Source organism: Mya arenaria, chromosome 9 (assembly GCF_026914265.1).
Source record: "Mya arenaria isolate MELC-2E11 chromosome 9, ASM2691426v1".
Taxonomy (NCBI): domain Eukaryota; kingdom Metazoa; phylum Mollusca; class Bivalvia; order Myida; family Myidae; genus Mya; species Mya arenaria.
Window position 1 is genome coordinate 8,040,066 of NC_069130.1, and position 22,307 is coordinate 8,062,372.

Genomic DNA, 22,307 nt, shown 5'->3' on the forward strand with positions numbered 1-22,307 from the left:
TGGCTTGGAGGGCTTAATATGCCGCGAGGGCCATGATGGCTTGGAGGGCTTAATATGCCGCGAGGGACATGATGGCTTGGATGGCTTAATCTGCCGCGAGGGCCATAATGGCTTGGGGGGCTTAATATGCCGCGAGGGCCATAATGGCTTGGGGGGCTTAATATGCCGCGAGGGCCATAATGGCTTGGGGGGCTTAATATGCCGCGAGGGCCATAATGGCTTGGGGGGCTTAATATGCCGCGAGGGCCATAATGGCTTCGGGGGCTTAATCTGCCGCGAGGGCCATGATGGCTTGGGGGGCTTAATATGCCGCGAGGGCCATGGTGACTTGGGGGGCTTAATATGCCGCGAGGGCCATGATGGCTTCGAGCGCTTAAAACGCCGCGAGGGCCATAATGGTTTGGAGGGCTGAATATGCCGCGAGGGCCATGATGGCTTGGGGGACTGAATATGCCACAAGGGCCATTATGGCTCGGAGGGCTTAATATGCCACGAGGGCCATAATGACTTTGAGGACCGTAATGGCTGTGAGCATTTTAAATGCATGTAACTTTAGAATTCGTTTCTTAAACTAGTTGTTATCTTTGATTTTTAATCATCAACGACAGCATTTTTTGCACATATTCATTGCAGGACATATAAATAAAAAGGTGCAAATTTCTTAACTTTAAGTTTAAAATGTTAATTTGGAAATATACTTTTAAAACAAACATTGTCATACATATTATCGTTAATATCCATTATGTATACAAAACTTTTGTGTTCATGCATTGTAAATCAAATATTTGTGTAGAATAAATACATGTGAAATCTTAGCTGCATGCTACTTATAAATCACCTCGAACACCGTGAGCAAAGCATTCGTGCTGCATTCTTAAAAGTGACACATGTTGTTTTCCAGTAACAGAATGGTACACTTAGCAAGAGTTTTAACAAAATTGCCACCTAATGTTCAATATGATATATATATATATATAATACATAAAATATATGTATGTAGATGGTCCTGTTTAAACAGCAGGAGTCTGACCACCAGTGCCCGCAGCTCCACTCAGTCTTCCGATAAGCTCCATAAGAGCGCTCACTGACCATTGCGATCCAGTTCCGGTTCCTGTTCCAGTTCCGGTAGCTTGTTCAGCACCGACGGCCTGAGCACCTTTTGGTTTCGGTGATGTTATCTGACCCGAACTCCAATGCCAGACTGGTTGCCCGTTGGGGTTAGGTCCCTCCATCGGGGTGCCACCCCAACTGTCTTGTCCGGCTGTCCATCCGGCACCATTGTTGACATCCGCCCACTGAAGACTGCCGCCATTAGGGTTACGTTGTGTAGGCTGCGGATTAGCCATGTGACTGCTCGTCAATGAGCCCTGGCCCCTGTACTGCCAGTCGCCACCACCGCCAGCGGCGCCCCAAGAGGACGCCTGCTGCCCTGTTCCAGTACCGCTTCCCTGATTCCAGCCACCACTTCCACCGCCTCCAAATCCGCCATTTGTGCCCGCAGCATTTGCGCCCCAGCCGTTTAATACGTTGTTGGCCCCACTGCCCCATGAGTTTCCGGTGCCGCCTCGGTTCCACCAGTTTGTGGGCGCCTGGGTAACGGAACCTTGCAGCCAGGGATCAATTGTTACAGCCACAACGGCCCCTCCATCAGCACCCACCCCCGTAGCAGCTGAAACAGACAGACATTGTTATTGAATTTCATTTACAACTAGTGCATGCACTTTGACTAATGAGAATGGAGTTTATTTACCATTACGCCAATCTTTATTCCATATAACGTGTGGTCACAAACTATATTTTGCAGAAATTAAAAGAAATTGAATGACACGAGGTCTCGTAAATGTCTGGCACATCATAAAGAGTGTGATTTTAGGCTACCATTTAATTGGCCAGATGTGGATTCAATGCGGATGTATGAGCCCGCCCCATAGTAGCATGGTGCACGTTGAAACGTAAACGGATATTTCCTAATTGATAAAAAGCAAAATAAAATTCAATGCATATAGCCTTTATGAAATAAGCGTAAGGTAAAGGTACGGAAGTTATGAAATTAGTCAATGTTCGGATCAACTTGTTTTTAGGAGAATTGTCATTTCAGGCTAGATCATAAAGCCTGTTTATTTATTTGCCCATTGAATATACCTGTGCCTTGAGAAACCTTGATTTCTTACTAAATTTTCACAGACCTTTCAAAGGTAATCCCGAGATTGACAATTGACCATATTTTGATAGTTATAGATAGTTGTGTTATAAGTATCGTTCACATGTTTGCCGGGCGGATAGAAAAATCCGACCCGAGGTCACGTGTGGAAGCCGATTACGAGGCTTGCCGAGTTACCGGCCAAGTAGCGTGCCCGCGGGTCAGATTGCTTCATCCGCCCCGCAAAACATGTGAACGAAACTTCTTCTTGCATACCGAACATTAAGATTTAAGAGCAATGTTGACGATGTAAAGTGTTGTTATTAGATAGTCCACCGTATTGCGTGTGCAAAGTTGTTTAGTGACGCCAACGTCATGACGCTCAATATTGTGAGAAGAACGTTTATATTTTTGTTGATGAACCTTGTTCTGAATCTTCTCATCTAAATCGTTCGATTTAAATTAAGTTTCATTATCCATTAAAATAGTATTCTGAAATGGCGTGTAGAGGCATATGAGTCGTCTATATTTGCCGATAAACTAAACATTTATCTTACAAATTAAGTTAAAACAATCTTATGCGATGTTTATATTCACGAAGTGATTTTCCGGTATATCTAAAACCTCTAGGACTGAAAACAAACTGTACCATGTAAGGAAGGGTCGAGTCGGATGAACCCTGATCGAATGTTGGTGTAGTAGATGGTCAGGTTAACCACCACTGTAGCCCTGAAAAGAAACACAAAACATATCGATACATATCATTTTAATTTCACTGATAAATCTCTATAAACCACTGGAAAGCAAATGATACAACAAAACACTACGACCTGTAAAGCGTAGAAGTAAACCAAAATGATTTAACATTGTGTTGTATGTTGCGTACACAACTAAGAGATTATCTCAGTTCAGACGCACTTTTCAAACAATTTAATTATACAGTAGGGCGCCAATTCACAAAGACTCGTTTTAGTATATACCCAGCCTAAAGCCACACGTAAAACATATAGCAAAATATGGTAGTCCGTATTCGACTGTAGTGCAATACGGCCGTATTCCACTCTGCTGACGTCACGTCAATAACGTATCATTGTCAGATAGCAAAATAACATCATTATTTTAAATTAAATTTATTATATGAAAACATGTGTCTTTAAGTGATTTAACCAGTAATGTAAATGTGTATATACAATAGGGTTATTAGTATTGTGTTTTGATCCGGAGTATTGTTTTCGACTTTTGTGGATTTTGATTTCAATCGGCTGGCGCCTCGTGAAATCCGAATCTGCAAAAATCAACTCAGGTCGAATACAACCTCCCGGATCGAAACACAGTACTAGTTACCCTTATACGGATTTGTTTTCGAACGAAACAATGGTATAACCTTAATCAAATGTTAGTGATATCAACAGGCGACGACGACTGACAGTTCTTCGATAAGCAGGTTATACATACAAAAATGCCAATGTAATGGAATTTCCACCCAATTATTAGTTTTTTGTTGTTGCGTTTTGGAAAATGCATATCCTTAATTATAAATCAAAATATACAAAAAAATACCACAAATCCAGATCGACTAAAATGTCCTAGATTTAGACCAGAATAATTTTGCTGTATACCCTTCTACTTACACAAACTGGATCTGCTCTGAATTCATGCTCTCCGGTCCGTACCACAGGACTGACACGGAGTCCTTGTACGAGTTGTTCAGATGGGTGACTGTATCTCCCCGCGACAGGCAGTCCATGCGGTTCGCGACTCCATGATCGCTGTAGAAAATCCCTGTGGGCCAGTCCTTGGACCCCTCTTCAGCCGCCACCATCATGAAACCCTTGAAGGGTGGTCCCCATAGTGTAACTAAAAAACAATTTTGAGAAAGGTGCTGTAGCATAAAAATTAAACACCCAACAATTATTGAATAGAGGGTAATTGTTTGTTTCAGTATGAGATTGCAATTTATTTCGCCGGGTGAGCACCAAGAGCTATATAACACTTGTGAACAATTTAGTGTTGGTGTTTACAAGGTGAAAATTATCCAGTGTGTGTATACCACGTGATAAATTACGTCATGTATGCTACGTCGGAAGGCAAAATTTTGCTTGAAATGAAGACTTAAATCAAAGATTACTTTTCTTTAACAACACCATTTTAAACGAAACAAAGGGCAGTCTATGCCACTTAAAGCGCCCTGCATTTGTTATATTTCCGAAATTTGATAACGTGATTAGTTTCATCAAACACTTGGACAAATCTGTTTCCAAAATAATGTTTTGACAGTGCTCCGTCAAACGGCCGTATTGTCAAAAGGTTTGTCGACGTGTTTAAAGAAACTAAACTCGCAATCAAACTCTGGTAAAATACCGAAGGCAGGGTTCGTAAGCGGCATAGACTGCGCTATGTTTCATTTAAAATGGTGAAGAAATAGTAAAGTTATCTTTGTTTAAAGTCATTTTTCAAATCAAAATATTGCCTTCCGACGTAACATATATATGACGTAATTTATCACGTGGTATACACACACTGTTTATCGCGACCATACACTTAAATGAACAATATATATATATATATATATATATATATATATATATATATATATATATATATATATATATATATATATATATATATATATCTAAATGGATATGGGAAAAAAACAGTTAACAGTAGTTTTCTAGGAAAGTGCGCCAGATTGTTTGCTTACGTTATTTCTTGACGATTTTTAAACGCAATTAACCCTATGAATTAGTATAGTGACGGATGATTAAATTAATATCGCTCAACATAGTTCCTTCGGATAAGCTCAAAACATGATTAAAAACATATGAAATGAAATTCCTAATTGATATCTTTTGAATTACAAGATTTGATATGAATGCAATGGGGAGTAAAAGAGACAGACACATTTCATTTATCCCTGGCCTTCTTAAACATCAAATTAAATATGTATGAACTGTAGGGAAAAACAACATTTTATGACAACGCATAACAGATGCACAGCAACAAACTATTGTTCTTTGATTAATGTTTTCTTACAAAACAAGATATTTTATGAAAATGTATATTTCTGTTATACAAATGAGTCCATTACGTATACAGTGGTGTAATTACAGCTGTTATACTTTGTTGTTGAAAGTAAAATTAGGAAATAAAAGCAATTGTAACATTCCAGTAGTCTTTCATTGGGCTTCATTGTCCTATTTTTGTTTTCTATCACATTTGATAAAAGTAATGCACCTATCAATATACAACCAGTGGATTTAGACAAGTTGTCTCCTGGAGAAATAAATCTATGGTCGGAGGTGTTCTAGGGCTCAAATACCCTTTAAAACAATCCGGCCTAGGCTAGCGTAGAAGCACCCGCTCCTTTAGGCCCATATATAGTGTATATGAGTCCCCACACCACCTCCCGGTTATGCAAAAACCATTGACAGGCACTTAAACTCATGACAACAAACACAGGACAACATTTGGCGTTGCGTAAGTGGGTCATAAATAACAACAATTATAGAGACAGTTTTAACTCATAAATTGAAGCAACTTCAGTCCAGAAGCGAGCAAAAAAGCATTACAACAACATGTGTTAATTAAAAGCACATCTCTACGAAATAACACAAATGTCTTATTAATGCTCGACCGAGTGAAGTCGCTGCATTTCAGCGTGTTGACTAATCTACGTGTCAGTGTTTGAATTTCAGAATTTGTAAGACTGAATTGAAATTAGAGAATTATTTTAATATGCTTTCCAAAAAACTAAGCTTAGTTCTTTGTAAAATTAGATGTCTGCATTTTAATTTACCAATATAAAAAGGTCTTTATTATAGTATTCAAAGAGATAATACACTTTGTACATTGTGTAATAGTCAAGAAAAGGGTGATGAGTTCCATATATTTTTTTTTGCAAGAACCATTACACTGATCGTTCCATCTACTTTAACATTCTGTGTCATGTTTTCGATTATTGAATAAGAAACCGGCTTTAGCCTAGGTGCATTGGTGAAACTCTCTTCCAACCAAATGGCGGGTTTTGTTAAACACAAGTGTTATAATTAATGGGCTGCGTACCAAATATTGACAAATTTTGTATTTCTGCTTACCGAAGTTTCATCAAACACTTCGACGAACCTGTTTCCAAAATAGTGTTTTGACATTGTTCCGTCAGACGGCCGTTTTGTGGAAAGGTTTTTCGCGCTATGTTTCATTTAAAATGTTGAAGAAATTTTTATCTTTGATTTATGTCTTCATTCAAAGCAAAATGTTGCTTTTCGACGTAGCATTTATGACGCATTTTATCTCGTGGTATACACACAATGTTAATTTGCCTCCATATCACGTACCAAAAGTCGGGATGGGGAGGGCATGACCCAATAAGTGCACTATACTTATTGAAATACGAGCTTGCACTGTGACCCATTGGTGAAATGATTAACTGTTGTTTTTTATATATATAATGCTAAAACAGTAAAACCTTAGTAAATGAAATGCATGCACGTCACTCAATAATATAGACATACTTTATTTGACGTTTGTTTTTGTCAAGATCCCTAGCTGTAGTAGGCTGGTTTTAACAATAGTAACACGCCATAATTCACCAAACCTGTCATAGTGCTGTCATTTCATGAACAATTCAGTCAATTATCCACTGTCAAATATTCATTTATAACAAAAACGTGTATGTTAAGTGAGCACTGGGGTTATAAAACTCTTATTAATAAACTTGTGGTTACATGTATTTGCATTGAATAGGGAAGAAAATGGTAACCGTACAATATGTCGATTGTTTAAGCGAAAGTTTATTTCCTAAAATGATGACACTGTGTAGATGACGTGCATTGATATAATAGGCATTATATCGTGTGTTTGGTTCCATAATATAACACAGGTGGCAGTAGCAGTCAGTGACTGTGGACTTCTTCTTTGTCATAAATGTATATATATTTATATAATTATATTAAAATAAAGTATCTCAGACTGTTTTCACCTCTTGTCCAATTTCATGAAATGGTCAAGTAGTTAAGCAACATTAATTGGCACAAACCTGTTTTTGCTTTGGACAACTTTCAAGGAATAATCTACTGTTTCCAACTTTTAAGTAGTATTTTTTAACAAACAGTTCGGCTTACCCCATTAAAATATTTAAAAAAAAATGAACATGGGGTGAAAACAGACTCTGACACCTTATTTTGATATATACAAATAACCCTCATTATTTTCTCCATCATCTCAAACTTGTTCTGCAACATATGTGAAGAAAACCAGAGAAGTTTCAAATACGTCCAGAGCTTCGTTCATATTCCATGATGGGGTAGATTGTTAAATTACGCACAAGTGGCAGGGCAGTAAATTATTATGCATATAATTATATTGGAAAACAAAAATCACGATCACTGAACGATAATGCCACCTATGGATAAAACCATTCTGCTTGCATTTATAAGCATTATAAACCTTAAACAAACATGTGGGCTGTCATGTATGTGGACTGCAATACTGTTTTCTTCATAGTACATGTGCATATTAACTTTAGACAACAAAACCTTAAGTACCGTTTAAGAAGAACCAATCTCAAGTAATAACGAATCCGAACATGCCTTTAAATTTCTATCGAGGCTGATATTGAATGAACGCATTAAGTAAATGATGACAAGGCATTTACAGGAAAGGTTCAAAGAGCCAAACGCGAGCCTGACCTTTTTTGTGGCATCAGGGACCATAAAAAGTCAATCCCGACCTTGACCTTTTGTAAGACACTAGGGATCTTAAAAAGCCAAACCCGACCTTGACCTTTTGTGAGGCACCAAGGGTCATAAGGAGCCACATCCGATCTTGACCTTTTGTGAAGCACTAGGGGTTATAAGGAGCCAAACCTGACCTTGATTTTTTGTAAGACACTAAGGATCTTAAAGAGCCAAAGCCGACCTCGACCTTTTGTGGGGCACCAGTAACAGTATCATTACAAAGTTTAACACATTATTTGACACCAGCATTATAAATAAATATCAAACATCATGCAAGGGGATTGGACCACGAGTTTGGCCAACATCAGTTACGGCCCTCTCGCATAAAGATTCGTGATAATGCATAAATGATTTCTCAATTTGATTAAAGTGGACGATATATAGAAGCCAAGTGTATATTAGGATATAATTGATGTGATATTAATTACATTGTAGATTTCATGACATTTCATTACGAAACAGGGTATACTAGAATGTTCTTTGATGGGACATTAAGACATCAACATGTCATAAACATATCATCCCGTCCGTCAAAACATTGTTAAAACGTTAAGGCCCACTCTCGTTAGTATCCATGCATATTTGAGTTGCAAAATACAGGAAGATACAGATATGGAAGCATTAATTAGATGAGAAAACATGTAAATTTCTTAAATCTGCATAAGCTCATGAAATATTTGACATTTCTTTAATCAAGTAAATTGATCTGATATTACTTAAGTGGTGGTGGTGGTGGTGGTGGGATAGTGCTGCTGTTGATGTTGTTGTTGTTGCTGTTGTTGTTGTTGTTGTTGTTGTTGTTGATGATGATGATGATGATGATGATGATGATGATGATGATGATGATGATGATGATGATGATGATGATGATGATGATGAAAATGATAATAATGATAATTATGACGACGACGACGATAATAATGACGACGACGACGATGACGATGATGATTATGATAATGCTGATGCTTAAAAGAATTTTGTTTTTCTCGTATTTTTGTTTTGAGCATAAGACGTATGGCAACTATTTATTGGTGCTATTTTACACTATTATTATATTTGCGTTCATTTTTTGCATCTGGCATTTTCCTTTACATGCGGTTCGTTTCATTAATTAACGCTGAGATTATTCAATATATTGATTCTTTAAAATAATACAATGCGTGATGATGGCAGTCGACTTTCTTTGATGTAAATTATAATAATTCAGAATTCACTTCATTTTTAAAGCCAAGATCATTCAATGCTGAAAACCCCTTCAAACGTTTCAAATTTCCAAAACAGTAATAATGAATGAACATATTTGAATATCCAAAATCTAGTACCCCTTTTACCTCGAATTGGTCTATCCGGTCGGAAGACGTCGGCGGAAGTTGTAATGTTATAAAGGCCCATCGCCTTCGTCGGGAAAACTTTCCGGTAAGTGTGGGGATGAATATGGCGGGGCGTCATGTAAAAACAAGAATTCTTCGGGGACCCGTTAGGTCGAGAATTTATGTAGCACGCGAACAGCAGCACCACAAACAACTGGTATATAATCCTTTCCATTGTTTCTTTTGTGTTACAGTCTATAAAACGTCATTAAATCCTGAAAAGGGTAGTACCGACTGTACAAAAAGACCGAGCTATGATACCACTATAACAGCACTATAAATTCTATTTTACAAGTGTATCCTTTTGCATGAAAGTTTAGTCGTTACTAACCAGATATCCGCCCGTGACGTTTACGTTCGAACGTAAGGACATGATAACAATTAAACTGGGAGACGTGCGTTTTGAATGACAGCTGTGCGTTGTCAAAGTGACAACCAATGTATACATAGGTAACATTCTCAATTGTAAGACTAAATCATACTGTCAAGATCTAAACCCTTGTTAAGAGACGCAATGTTATATTTGTGAATTGGTATACTCATATAATTTTTTGTCGTTTTTTTTTTTTTTATTTAACCACTAAGGGATAAAATTGAGATTTTTTTAGATAATGCGCCATAATGATATACGTTTCCATTACATAAGCCCCAATTTCATTACGAAATTCAAGAACGTATGGATGTATTTGTAAATAAAACGCGACCGTTAGGTCAAGAAATTTACTTGTATGAAAGATTTTAAATACTTATTAGTGAAAACAGATTAAAGCTATGTTCATGTTATATTTTAAATGGGCGTATGACATGATAAAGTTAACTATTCAAAGTATGCCCACATTCTGCTATCAAAAATTAATGCACCAGTAACATACTCGCCGTCTTTGTATCAGGGTTTGCTGTATATTTCTTTTGACAAGTATGCGGCTTAATTGACGGACATTTTGACATCCTTTCCCTAGAAAGACCATCAGACCATCCTCATCAATTGCGCGTGAACTATGAAAATTATCGTGGTATTTAATGTGTGATAGCTATATACGGAATGACATGAATATTTAATTATTTGTAAAAAAATAAACAGTATTTTGCATGTGTCACCCTTGTTAATCTTATGATAATGAATTTAAGTTCCTGTTCAAAAACTAATAACTGCCAATATTGTAAAATAATGAATATTTCGATAGCTTAGCGCAAGTCTTTTGTAACTCCGGCCTTTAATTTCTGTCAAATCAAAACTGTCTTGCACTTAACCCGCGATTTATTGAATAAACGTTATTCTTCTTGATATTGAAAATGAAAAGAACATGCGTACTCATTTTTTGTATTATAGTGTACATACAAGTTCACAAATAACTGATTTGTTATATAAAATAGTTAGAATTTAGATAAAAAAAACCCCACCTAATATCGATTGGTTACAAATCTCGTAAACTTAGTATCTTAATAATTTATTTGCGTTTTATGTTAAAAAGTAATTCAGTCCTTCGAGTTCTTCACAAAATGATAAAGTTTTAACATTTTTATCTTCGAGTTATCTCAATGTGACTGGGAATTGTGACCTATATACATGTATCTCATATATGAGGTGGATCAAGGATTTGACGTTGTATGGGTAATCCTTGTGTTTGGCATGCGCCCCTCCAAAGAAACAATAGGCTTTAGACGTTAGGGGAACTTCTTCCGAGAAATTTAAATTACAAATAGTCTGAAATGTGTGTATTTACTATGTGTTTTTCTTTTTAATTTATCTACATAACTATTCAATTGAGTATTTTTAGGGAGCGGGTCGTTTATAAAGACTCTTTGTGACAATTATACAGTATGCTGCTAAAGCAGCTTGGAGTAGGATTGTGATTGGTCTTAGTACAGGACATAACACAGGAGCAGATTGTGTGGTTATACCACCCTTATCATGGGTCACGCACAGCCATTCTCATTATCGATTACAATTAATAAAGGAAAATATATGTTCCTATGTTATAAATAACCATGAGTAAATTGTAACTAATACTTAATCGTAAGAATTATAATCTTAAGATATTTAATATTATTACTGGATACCTTAGAGCTCGGTATGCGATTTTTATATAAGAATTAAACCTGCGCTGTGTATATGCACGCCACGCAGCTGTTTATAATTATGTATGCAGCAGAGTGGTATACGTATACGATTCTTTCACACATACGGACAATGTACGGGGAATAGTAAGACCGTTTGCGTGCTTGGCCGTTTTGACAACTACGGGTCTCATTCGGATTATTTCGCTTGTTGTCGTAGGAAGACGAACGATGCCAGCCAGAGACCTTGTTAAACTTTTGCAGCCGAAATCGGCTTTAATGCAACTTGTCCAGGTATATTTTACATCTTTATATATCTAATGTATTTAAAGAAGTCAGATATTGACAGTTTTTTTGTCATAGTCGGCTAATTTTATACTAAATTCTTGATAACCTTGCTGTGTTATTTTTTTATTAAAGGTCAAGGTCACTTGATCTGTCAAATATCTGCTTTTATATTTTATTAATATTATAAGTATAACATCGTTTTGAGTTAATGTTTTTACTTAGTCTTGATACTTAAGTTTGGTTTCAATAAAAATTCTCAGTTTATTACTGTTTAAGATGGTTTTATGGTAAACTTACATAACTGGTGTGGGACTGTGTTGTATAATCACAACAAAAGAAAGTCATACATGTAGAGTTCAATAACACTTGCATAACATTTGTTTTCTTAGACTTGCATAATGAAGCTGAAAGCATTGATATTGAATAGATTAACAAGTTTACTTTATTTTCCTTATTTATGAAGGAGATGTGGAAGATATTGAACACGGAAAAGTCATTTAAAGCCTGCTGCAAGAAGTTCTTTTTACATAATCAATTGCAAAAACTGTTGTAAGAATTGTATGCATAATTCCATGACTATTGTTTTTACATTATATATATCTCGAGTAAGGTGTAAAATACATGTGTGACTGTCCTACTTACTCAGTTAATAAATTTTAATGATACGATTTGTTAACCTTTAGGTACAAATTGATGTATTGTTCGGCATTGATGTTATTATTAATGTATTATATTCATGTTTCTTTATGTTTTGGTATAACATTTTAATACATACCCTTTTGAAATAACATAGATTTATTGCTTGCGTTTTCATTCTTAGCATTTATGTGTGTGTGCGTGTGTATGTTTCTTTCAGAAGGCCACATTGTAAATAAGTCGTGTGTTATGTTTGTTTATAATATGATGCCTATGTCTTAATGTGTTACCTTCTTTAAATAAAGTTATTATTATTATTATTATTATTATTACAAGTTATGAGCATTCTGCTTTAAGAAATACTCTGTATTGCAGGCAAGATGTGCTCAGACAGCTGCAGCCACCCAGCCCGCAAGAATGAAGAAATTCTCCATCTACAGATTTGTAAGTTGGCATGAAAACAACAACCTTACAATGCTAATGTAGGAAAAGTCAATTCTTCACAGTGCAGAATTACTTTCACTTCATGAAGAAAGCTCCAGTACATTTCAGGGTTCCCCCTGGGTTCTAAAAAGTTGTCGCCACTTTTTCGCGGGGGGGTTAAGGGGGCCGCGATAGGCCCCCTTACGGGTCCAGGGCAGCGCCCTTGTGGGGGCCAAGGGGGCGAAGCCCCTTGAAGCTCATGGGGTTTAAGCATTTTAAGAGCCTTAAATTGCATTTAATTAGCACATTGTCGTGCAAATCATAACATTTTGTTGTACATGAAGCACAAGATATTAATAGCAAATTGTTATTCTGTTGACAAAATTCATTGTATATGGACTAGTATATAAATAAAAAAATATTGCAAAAAATGTGACATAAACATCAATATGTGGATTTCAGTCTAATGCCTGCATATAATAAAAGAATACATTTGTGAAATTATGAGATAAATTTAAAATAAATGGAAACTCAGAAATATACATTGTCAAACTAGGGCCATAACTTTCCTAATAGAAATTTGTCTACCTACTCTTTACTCCAGCCAACATATTAGAAGCCTTATCAAATGGGGTTTAATCCTATTTATTTGATTTCTGTTATTCTTTTTGACACTTTTTGAACTCTTAGAATGCTGCATTTATAGAAATTACAAATTGCGACAAAACCGAAAGCAAGTCTATTTTTAGCGCGTAAACGTCATTACGAAATTTGCATTTCACGTGACTTTCCGACAACATAAAATTCTACGATTTGCATATTTAAAACTAACACGATAATTACGCAACAACAAGGCTGTTGAGCTAAATATTAAAATTGTTTGCTAATAAGAGACATAACAGTTAAAGGATGTCATTGTTTATCCGTGAAAGCAATAAAATTCTGCAATAATTAGCGAGGTGTTGACTGGGCCGTGACTGCTTGCCCTAATTATGATTTAATAACTGGAATAAAGTAATTAACGAAGTTGAGTTTTTCTTGTCAGCAAGTTGTGTTAGGGTGCCATATTGAGTTGAAAGAATTTGAAATTCACACACAAATATTTAAGAGAATCTTGTGCCAAGCTTTGAAAGTTGATAATTTGAAGGATTACTAACACAATGTTAAGATTGTAAGTGAAGTTTCAACATGAATTGATAAAATGAAATTTCCTTTTTTAACCAAATATATTTTTTGCCTATTAGTCAGAAAATTTACAAACTGATAAAATCAAATTGGAAAATTAACCCATTTCTGCATGAGCTTTAACCTTAACAACCTTGTTTAATCAGCCAAATCAACTTAAATACTTTCCTAAACAGAAAAAAATGAACAAAACTTACCAGTTTGAACAACCATCTGAAAATCCTAGTGCAAAGGTGATTTTGTATTTTGCTATATGTGTTTATTCATGAATTGTTTTGGCAGAACTGATTTGATAAGAACCAAAATAAAATACACTTTGGTACCCTAAAACGTTTGCATTTTTAAATGAACTGAGTGTTCAATGTTTTGTCATGTGTATAAAGGTAACAGCTCCCTGCTGTTGGCATATTTCTTTTACTTATCATTTCGCTACTTTAGTAAGCCACAGTGTGGATTGATAAATATCACTGATGACAAGAAGGTGATAAATGGATCCTTTTTCTAATTTAAACTGTAACTGCTTCAGGACCCGGACAAGCCCGGGGATAAGCCCAGACAGCAGACCTATGAGGTGGACCTTAACCAGTATGTATTATAACTACGGTATTATCTTGAGTTCTCAATGTTGACAACTTTTATTACAAAGAAATCACTCCGATTACAGTGTTCTTCATCAACACAAGCCTACGTGCCCTTCACTGGTGAAAGGGTGGGTTAAAATCTAAATTGCATTTAGCCAGGCTTGTTGCAATTTATTTTCCAAATAGTACTGTAAGAATTCAGACTTGTTCATCCAAAAATCTTATTTTGATGACTGTGAATACTAACAATTCGGAGTGTTGTCTCTGTCTTACATGAAGAATGTGTTTCCTGTATCTGGGGCTCCTATTGTATTTATAAGCATTTAGTCTTATACGATTCCAGCAATCTCAAATTTTAGATTCAACTTGTACCTTTTAAATATGCTGAATGTAGTTTCTGCTTATAAATTCCTACATTGACAAGTAAGAAGGAAGAAAACGGGCAAATATTAGGATATTAAACAGTGATTATTCTTCATAAAAAAACTTTTTTCATTAATAATGGTTTTAGAGATAAAACAATGAGTATAATTTTTTAGTTATAGTCCAAAAGTGATTGTTTTTACTTAGGTTGTTAATAATAAAAATTGCAATGGCAATAATTGAGTATAGCTCTGTGACGTTTTTATCCAAAACAAACTACAAAAACAATATAAATTATTTGATAATATATTCAGCTTAAAACTTCTAGATATGAATGAAGTTACTCTTAAATATACAACAACAGAGCATAATTCAATTCACATTTATTCATTGTTAAGTTTACTAGTTAATATTATGATGGAGCTTGATATTGTTTCTAACCTCCTTGTTACTATTTTACGAACTGTTTTCAATTTGATTTAAAAAATGGCCAAAATGGCTTGACTTTTCGATGATCAATGATGATTTGGACGAATTTTTTATCCGTACTGGTCTTGTTCTTCTCCCCCCTGTGGTTTATAAGTAGACAGCTAGCCTTAAATGTTGTGGTATTATCATATCCTTTATCACTTCATCTAGGTGTGGTCCAATGGTACTGGATGCATTGATCAAGATCAAGGACACAGTGGACCCGACCTTGACCTTCCGAAGGTCGTGTCGAGAGGGAATCTGTGGTTCGTGTTCAATGAACATTGGTGGAGAAAACACACTTGCCTGTCTGTGGTAAGTGGGATAAGTTTCTTTGGATCTTAATGCTAGTAGTTGCTAATGCACATATCAAACAATTGGGCTTTCTATTTGATTGTTTTTAGTTGTTATAACAACTGTAATTCAAAACTTGAAGATGAACTCCAACTCCCAAATAAGATTGATCACAATTATTAATATTGATTTAATTTTCCAAAAATGATGAATAAGAGTCGAAAACAATGGTTCTTATGAAGGATATCGAGTTTAATTTGAAAGAAATGAACATGAAACACGGTATTTCTAAGCTATATGACTACAGCAGACCACAGTAAATCTTTTAGCATTCACCAGTCATTAATTTAATATTTTTGCGCTTTCCGCTGTTAAATACACCGTTACAATCTTGTTATCAGTTATTAAAATTTTCCATAAATGCATTATTTAGTAAGAAGTAAAGGTTTATCAGTCAATATTTATGGTTGATATACATGTGTATGTATTGATTTTGAATAAGACTTAGGAGTGTCACTTTAAAACTTAATTGGTCAATTTAGGCAAAAGCTGCATTTGATTTTGCAAGTTTAACTTTGTACTCAATTCGTGACACACACTAGGTATTGATTTGAAATTCTTCATTGGTCGATATGATAATTTGTTCTCTCATGAACTTTGTACTTGTTTCATAGTTTTTTGTCCTGCACTCAAATCTTAGTATAGTATATTATCAATTAAATTAGGTACAACATTTGGTTCATTCAACATAATACAAACATGTATGCAGTTCAAGCCAATGATTAGTAATATTATTCAATATATGATTTTGCCATTTAACATAGGCATTATCCAGGACACTAGAGACTTGACAAAATCACGAAATTGTCTCTCTGACATGTTGTAAGCATGTATTAGCTTATATTATAAAATATTTGAATTTATCCTTTAACAGGCTAAAGCAAAATTATTTAACCACATTTTCCATATTACAGCAAGATCAATGACAATAGCTCCACTCTGAAGGTGTACCCTCTACCCCATATGTACGTGATCAAGGATCTGGTCCCGGTAAGACTATAATTATCGAATAAATGGTGCTTATTATATATGCAGCCAGAATTGTTGTCATGAAGAAACTGAAACTTTGCCATAAATGTTTAATTCATATAACCGTGAGTAAATCATTGTCCCTTATGTAGTGTAAGACAAGTACACCCAGAGTCAAATGTAATAGAAAACTTAACTCTTTCCATCAAACATGTTTATTTACTTTCCAGGACATGGCAAACTTCTATGCCCAGTACGAAAGTATTGAGCCCTACCTGAAAAAGAAGGGAATAACAGAGGAAGATATTGGAAAGGAATCTTACCTGCAGAGTGTGCCGGACCGGGCAAAACTGGTGGGTTACTGTGTGTTTATGTGTGTGTGAGTTCGTATAGGTCACCAGCCTCTGTTAGGTTACAAGCCATACTTTAATTTTAAAGGTGTATAGAAGTGTAAGTGTTCTAAAACGTATAATCAGCTACTATAAGAAACCTTCAAGCGTTATATTTGATGCCCCTCCTCTGATATAATAAAAGGATTTACTCCTGGCTGTGCATTTGTGTGGCATCAGGGCTCGACGTTAACTTTTAAATCCACTGGTCCATTCGGACTAGTAGATATATTTTCTACTGGTCCTGACCTAATATCCACTGGTCCTGACCAAATTGATACTTTTTGATGATATGATTTTAATTCTTTGCCTGTGAAGGTTTATTATATACACACATGATGAAAATAATAGTGAGCTTTTAATTTTAATATAAAACTTTAACTGGTTAACATTACAACAATGAAACAATAGTATGAGGATTGACTAGAATATACGTTGGATTATCAGGCAGCAATAAAAGATATATAGTACATATCTGACTTGAATGTACATTAAAATTTGTCAATCACATTAGCAAATGGCTTTAATTTACTATGCATACGATAAATACTTAAAAACCAAATTCAATGCTATAAATATGGACGAAATGATTTGCTAAAATAAGTTATTGGAATTTTACATCGTAATAAAGATTGACCTAATTCCGATGATTTCACAGCTATCGTAAACTGTTCTGTGCTGTTTACTTCCAGTCGCAGATGTAACGCATGCGCAAGGAAATGTAAATAAAAACAACAAACGCTGCTTGCACTGCATTTATTTGTTGGATTATACATATTGTCAGATTTAGTCAGGGATCGTGCTTAACATTTCTGATTAAATTATTTCTTCTTGGAAATTTCACTGGTCCAGTCGGACTAGCCAGAACTGGTTTCTACTGGTCCGGACCATGAATCTGGTGGTCCCGGACCATCGGACCACCGTTAATGTCGAGCCCTGGGCATTATACTTTGAGGAATCCCCAAAATATACCAATACTTGATGTAATTCTGCTCAATATCATCATACTTTTTATGTCACCTGCTTCATGTTGTCCATCAGCGACTTCTTAGTTCACAGCATCACACTTTCGACTCAGCTCATTAACTTCTGCATTTGTTATTAAATTTTTACCAATCCTGGTTGAAATATTGGAATAATATCTGATTTTCATTAGCATTCAGATCATTATTGACTCTGGAGTTAAGGTCCTTGATGAGACAAATTTTACCAATGTCACTTTACTTTTGACAGCTCTCAAACGCGAGCATTTCTTAGACAAGTTATTTGTCAATCTTGAGAACGGGTTGCATTGTTTATATGCGTAATATCTACCAAGATTTATCAGCAGCCGTTTCTAACTATTCACTCAGGAGTAATGGCCCTTACATTGTTAAGAAATGACCAAATTCACTTTGAGTGTCCTCTCATGGTCATTTCTTATCGAATCTTTATCAAATGGTGTAACAATGGTAATGGGGATAATATCCACTTGTTTTCAATAAACAGATCACACTATTCAAGTTAAGGCTCATGTGCCGGTATTTGTCAAAACTTGACCAATGTCACTTAAAATCCGTAGCAATGACATCGGAACCATGTTGTCATTCTAAAATGCCGTCTAGTGTTCTTTTTTTATTGCCCCGAGTCAGGCTAACACCATGAAAAAATGAAGCCTGGACGGCATTAAAGAATGACAACAGAAGCATGTTGCAATGATATCCCATGGCCATGCAAAGGAAATACAACTATATTTCAACTTTTACTGTTTTACTTATCAATTTTTCATGCATTTATTGATTTTAAATGATATATTCAAAAAAAGTATTTAATTTATTATAATATAATATGGAAACATCTGAATTTATAAAACATTACTACCTGACAGGTGACATATCAGATTGATTGAATTTTAGTCATATTTTGTTGACTCTGGTGGGCATGTAAGGACTTGTAACACATTCTGTACTACTCACAAATGCAATTATGTATTAATGGGAGTACAAAGGGCTTCTTACTTGAAAAATGAGCGTTTTTCAAGCTTATATCAGAATATCTACATTTTTTATTATTCCCCGCAGGATGGCCTGTACGAGTGTATCCTGTGTGCTTGCTGCTCGACATCGTGCCCCAGCTACTGGTGGAACTCTGACAAGTACCTCGGACCTGCTGTCCTCATGCAGGCTTACAGGTGGGTGTAAATTGTTTTTTTGCATTCAGTATCTCACTGTGTCAAAGTGAACGTTCAGGTGGATGGTAATGTCATGTCAAGTGTAGGTTGCCATGGGATAGTATTAAGAAAAATAATCAGATATTTTACAGACATGTAGCTTGGAATTTGTCAAAAATTGCACTCATGTTTATGATTATACACACCAAAGCCTAGAGCAAGCCATGACATGCTTATATTTCAGGAGTGAGGGTATCCCATGTAGGAAAAAACATGACATTTTATCGATCCGTTTTAAATATTTGATGACTTAAAAAACAAATTGTTACCATTTGAAAGGGCATAATTGCTTGCTGATTGCTTACATGGGGAAAAAATGACATAAAACCATTATGAAAATAGTTATTGCAGTTTTGATTTTTGTTCTTTAATTCCATTGATCTTGAAACAGCCTATTATGCAATCTTCCAATGCCTAGAAAAATATTTGCAATACATTTTCCTGTATAGCTTTGACATGGTTTTTTGTACACATTAACTCCTTTCAAATGGTACCAAGAAAAACATGAAAGTTATGGACATTTTTTTTATGACAAAAAAAGTTAATATTTACAGTAATAATATTAACAAAACGACACAGGACAGCTATGCCTATGTTAAGCTGATTGAAAACATAAAAAAATATTGACTTCATAACTCACTATCCAAATTTGCACCATTGTAAAATGTAAGCTAAGTGAAAAAATTTGTCAATATATTATCTACTTAAAAGGTGGATGGTTGATTCCCGTGACGATTATACTGATGAGCGCCTGGCTATGATGGAGGACAGCTACTCCGTGTACCGTTGTCACACCATCATGAACTGCACTAAGACTTGCCCCAAGGTGAGTTGTACACATGATTTATGTAAAGCCACTGTGCTTTATATCATTAGATAAATGAGAAATGGCAAAAATGATTTAAACTTTTGCTGTCACATCATTAAATGTATATATACATTTTGAGCTGATTTAGTTAAAGCATGCACTACATGTATGAAACAGCAACCTTTTTCACAAAAAAGACAGAACCCTTGATTTTGATGAAGGTCTGACCCTTGATTTAATTAAAGTGACACTATTATTCAAAATCAGTACATACACATGTATAACAAACATAAATTTTGAGTGATAAACCATCAAATACTTACTTAATAATGCGTTTATGAAAAATATTTATTACTGATAACAAGATTATAACTTTTTTTTTTTTATAATACGCTAAAACATAAAATGATTGGTGAATGCTCAAAGATATACTGCAATCTACTATCGTCTCATAAGTCAGAAATACTGTGTTTTCTGCACCTTTCTTTCAAATTAAACTCGGTATCCTTCATAAGCACCATTGTTTTCGACATTTGTTCATCCTTTTTGGTGTATTAAAACGATTGTAGTAAATGTGTTAAATCTTATTTGGGATTAATAGTGCTGCATCTTAAAAAGAACTGAATTATTGACTTTCTACCTTTGATTTCATACATAAAATTTGTTTTTAAAGGGACTGAACCCCGGTCTGGCTATTGGTGAGATGAAGAAGCTGATGGCCCTTTACGATGCTAACAAGGCTAAGGCCAAGGTGAACGCCGAAGCGCACTAGCTCCTAGTGTACTGATAAAGAAGATAATTGCCGCTAGCTGGCATGCAGTGACTGAACAAACATTAAATTTAAGACATCATGGATTGATTGGATTTCCTTTTAATAAAAAGTCATTTGAGTTCAAACTTTTTTACAAGAAACGTTATTCCACAGCCTGTCTTGGTTTAGGGTTGAAAGAATGTATTTATTGCTAATTCTTATTTTATTTTTTTCCTGACTAGTGTAAAAAACAAGCTGAAATTGCGAAGCCTAGAATTATTTGACATAAAATGATTTGACTTTATTGTTGTGTTTTACAAAAAATCCTGTTAGTTTCTGTGCTTTTATAAAGTATCTTTTTATGTATTATTGTATTCACATTTGTTAAAGATAGGAACTAGCTCTAATTTCCATTATTGGTGTTCTTGTCAAATTTTAACTTTTGCTTATATTCAGATATGTTTAACAATAATTGGCTTTGCTTGACAATTTGACAATTCCTTGTGGGCGACCATACAAGTTATTATGTTTTGAACACCTGAATAAATGTACTTTTAAGCTGTAAATGAAAAAAAACAAACATCTTGAACAGCTCCAAATTTGTAAAAACATATAATGTTAAATACATGTAAATGTAAATTACCTGTTATTCTGATCTACGAGACATTAAATGTTATCAGACATCGGCATGTAACTGTTAATTGTAAAGTAAATAAAGTTTTAGTAAGAGTATCATGAATTGTTATTAGCTAGTATTCATGTTTTCCTTCAGCATGTATACAACTGGTTGATTTGTTGGTTTGGCCAGTTTGCAAAAATGTTCATTGATTGGTCAAAATTATTCAATTATAACAACTAACCAATCAAATCATTTAAATGAGCAAACCAAAGATAACATGTGGACAACTTATCCAAGATTTATACATTCGACTGTAGGCGTGTCAGCTGATTCTATAAACAATAATGTTAAACTTAAAATTTTGGTGACCAAATATCATATTGAAGTCATTATGTCTCCTCTTGAGCTTCGTCTCCTGTATGCCCTTTGACTGAATGGAGAGTATTATGTCCGTCCGTCTAGAATCCTTGTCTCTGCGTAGCTCCAACATAATATCAGCCAGAGTGATGTTATTTTACAGGAATGTTGACCAGCATCAGGAGTTGTGCATCTCGGGTTTTGTGTGTGGCTGCACCAATTATGTTAAGACTTGTGACCCTTGATTTACATTAACATAGTCTATAGAGCATGAAAAATTGCGTTGCATATATCTCCAAAAGTGCATGAGCCTTAAAAGAATTAGACACCAGAATTGCAAAAATCGACAAATACCTCAAAACAAGTCTAGATTTGTTGATGTGAGCAAGTATGAGGCATATCTCGAAATGTGCATGAGCCTTAAAATTTCGGAGGAGTGTTAACCAGCATGTGAAGTTCTGCACCTGGGATTTGTGTTTTTCTGCACCCAATAAGTGCTAAGTTATGGCTCTTTTTCTTGACATTTTGATGGTTTTTTGGCATATAACTTGGGGATCATTGTGAAAAAGCAAAGCTTATACTTGAATACGGACACGAGTATAAC

General features: G+C 35.2%; 2 protein-coding genes across 2 annotated transcripts; one reads left to right on the forward strand and one right to left on the reverse strand.

Annotated features, from left to right (window-relative positions):
• Positions 1–584: 584 nt before the first annotated feature.
• Positions 585–9,662, reverse strand: LOC128203405 (uncharacterized). Its single transcript, XM_052904811.1, has 4 exons — positions 9,207–9,662; positions 3,772–3,997; positions 2,790–2,869; positions 585–1,669 (listed from the first exon to the last, which is right to left on the reverse strand). The coding sequence occupies exons 1-4, from the start codon at positions 9,418–9,420 to the stop codon at positions 1,011–1,013; spliced, it is 1,179 nt and encodes a 392-aa protein (XP_052760771.1). The 5' UTR covers positions 9,421–9,662; the 3' UTR covers positions 585–1,010.
• A 1,802-nt stretch (positions 9,663–11,464) lies between these two features.
• On the forward strand, positions 11,465–21,459 carry LOC128203486 (succinate dehydrogenase [ubiquinone] iron-sulfur subunit, mitochondrial-like). The gene is made up of 9 exons (XM_052904914.1): positions 11,465–11,597; positions 12,603–12,671; positions 14,362–14,420; positions 15,419–15,562; positions 16,516–16,591; positions 16,801–16,923; positions 19,020–19,129; positions 19,880–19,994; positions 20,650–21,459. The coding sequence occupies exons 1-9, from the start codon at positions 11,535–11,537 to the stop codon at positions 20,746–20,748; spliced, it is 858 nt and encodes a 285-aa protein (XP_052760874.1). The 5' UTR covers positions 11,465–11,534; the 3' UTR covers positions 20,749–21,459.
• Positions 21,460–22,307: the final 848 nt, after the last annotated feature.

Excerpts from the sequence above, each read along its gene's own strand:
- LOC128203405 (XM_052904811.1), bottom strand. The coding sequence starts at position 9,420 with ATGGAAAGGATTATATACCAGTTGTTTGTGGTGCTGCTGTTCGCGTGC. Across the intron at positions 3,998-9,206 it reads ACCGGATAGACCAATTCGAG|TTACACTATGGGGACCACCC; the intron begins GTAAAAGGGGTA and ends ATTGTTTTTTAG. Across the intron at positions 1,670-2,789 it reads ACTCGACCCTTCCTTACATG|CTGCTACGGGGGTGGGTGCT; the intron begins GTACAGTTTGTT and ends TGTCTGTTTCAG.
- LOC128203486 (XM_052904914.1), top strand. The coding sequence starts at position 11,535 with ATGCCAGCCAGAGACCTTGTTAAACTTTTGCAGCCGAAATCGGCTTTA. Across the intron at positions 16,592-16,800 it reads TGATCAAGGATCTGGTCCCG|GACATGGCAAACTTCTATGC; the intron begins GTAAGACTATAA and ends TTTACTTTCCAG. Across the intron at positions 16,924-19,019 it reads TGCCGGACCGGGCAAAACTG|GATGGCCTGTACGAGTGTAT; the intron begins GTGGGTTACTGT and ends TATTCCCCGCAG.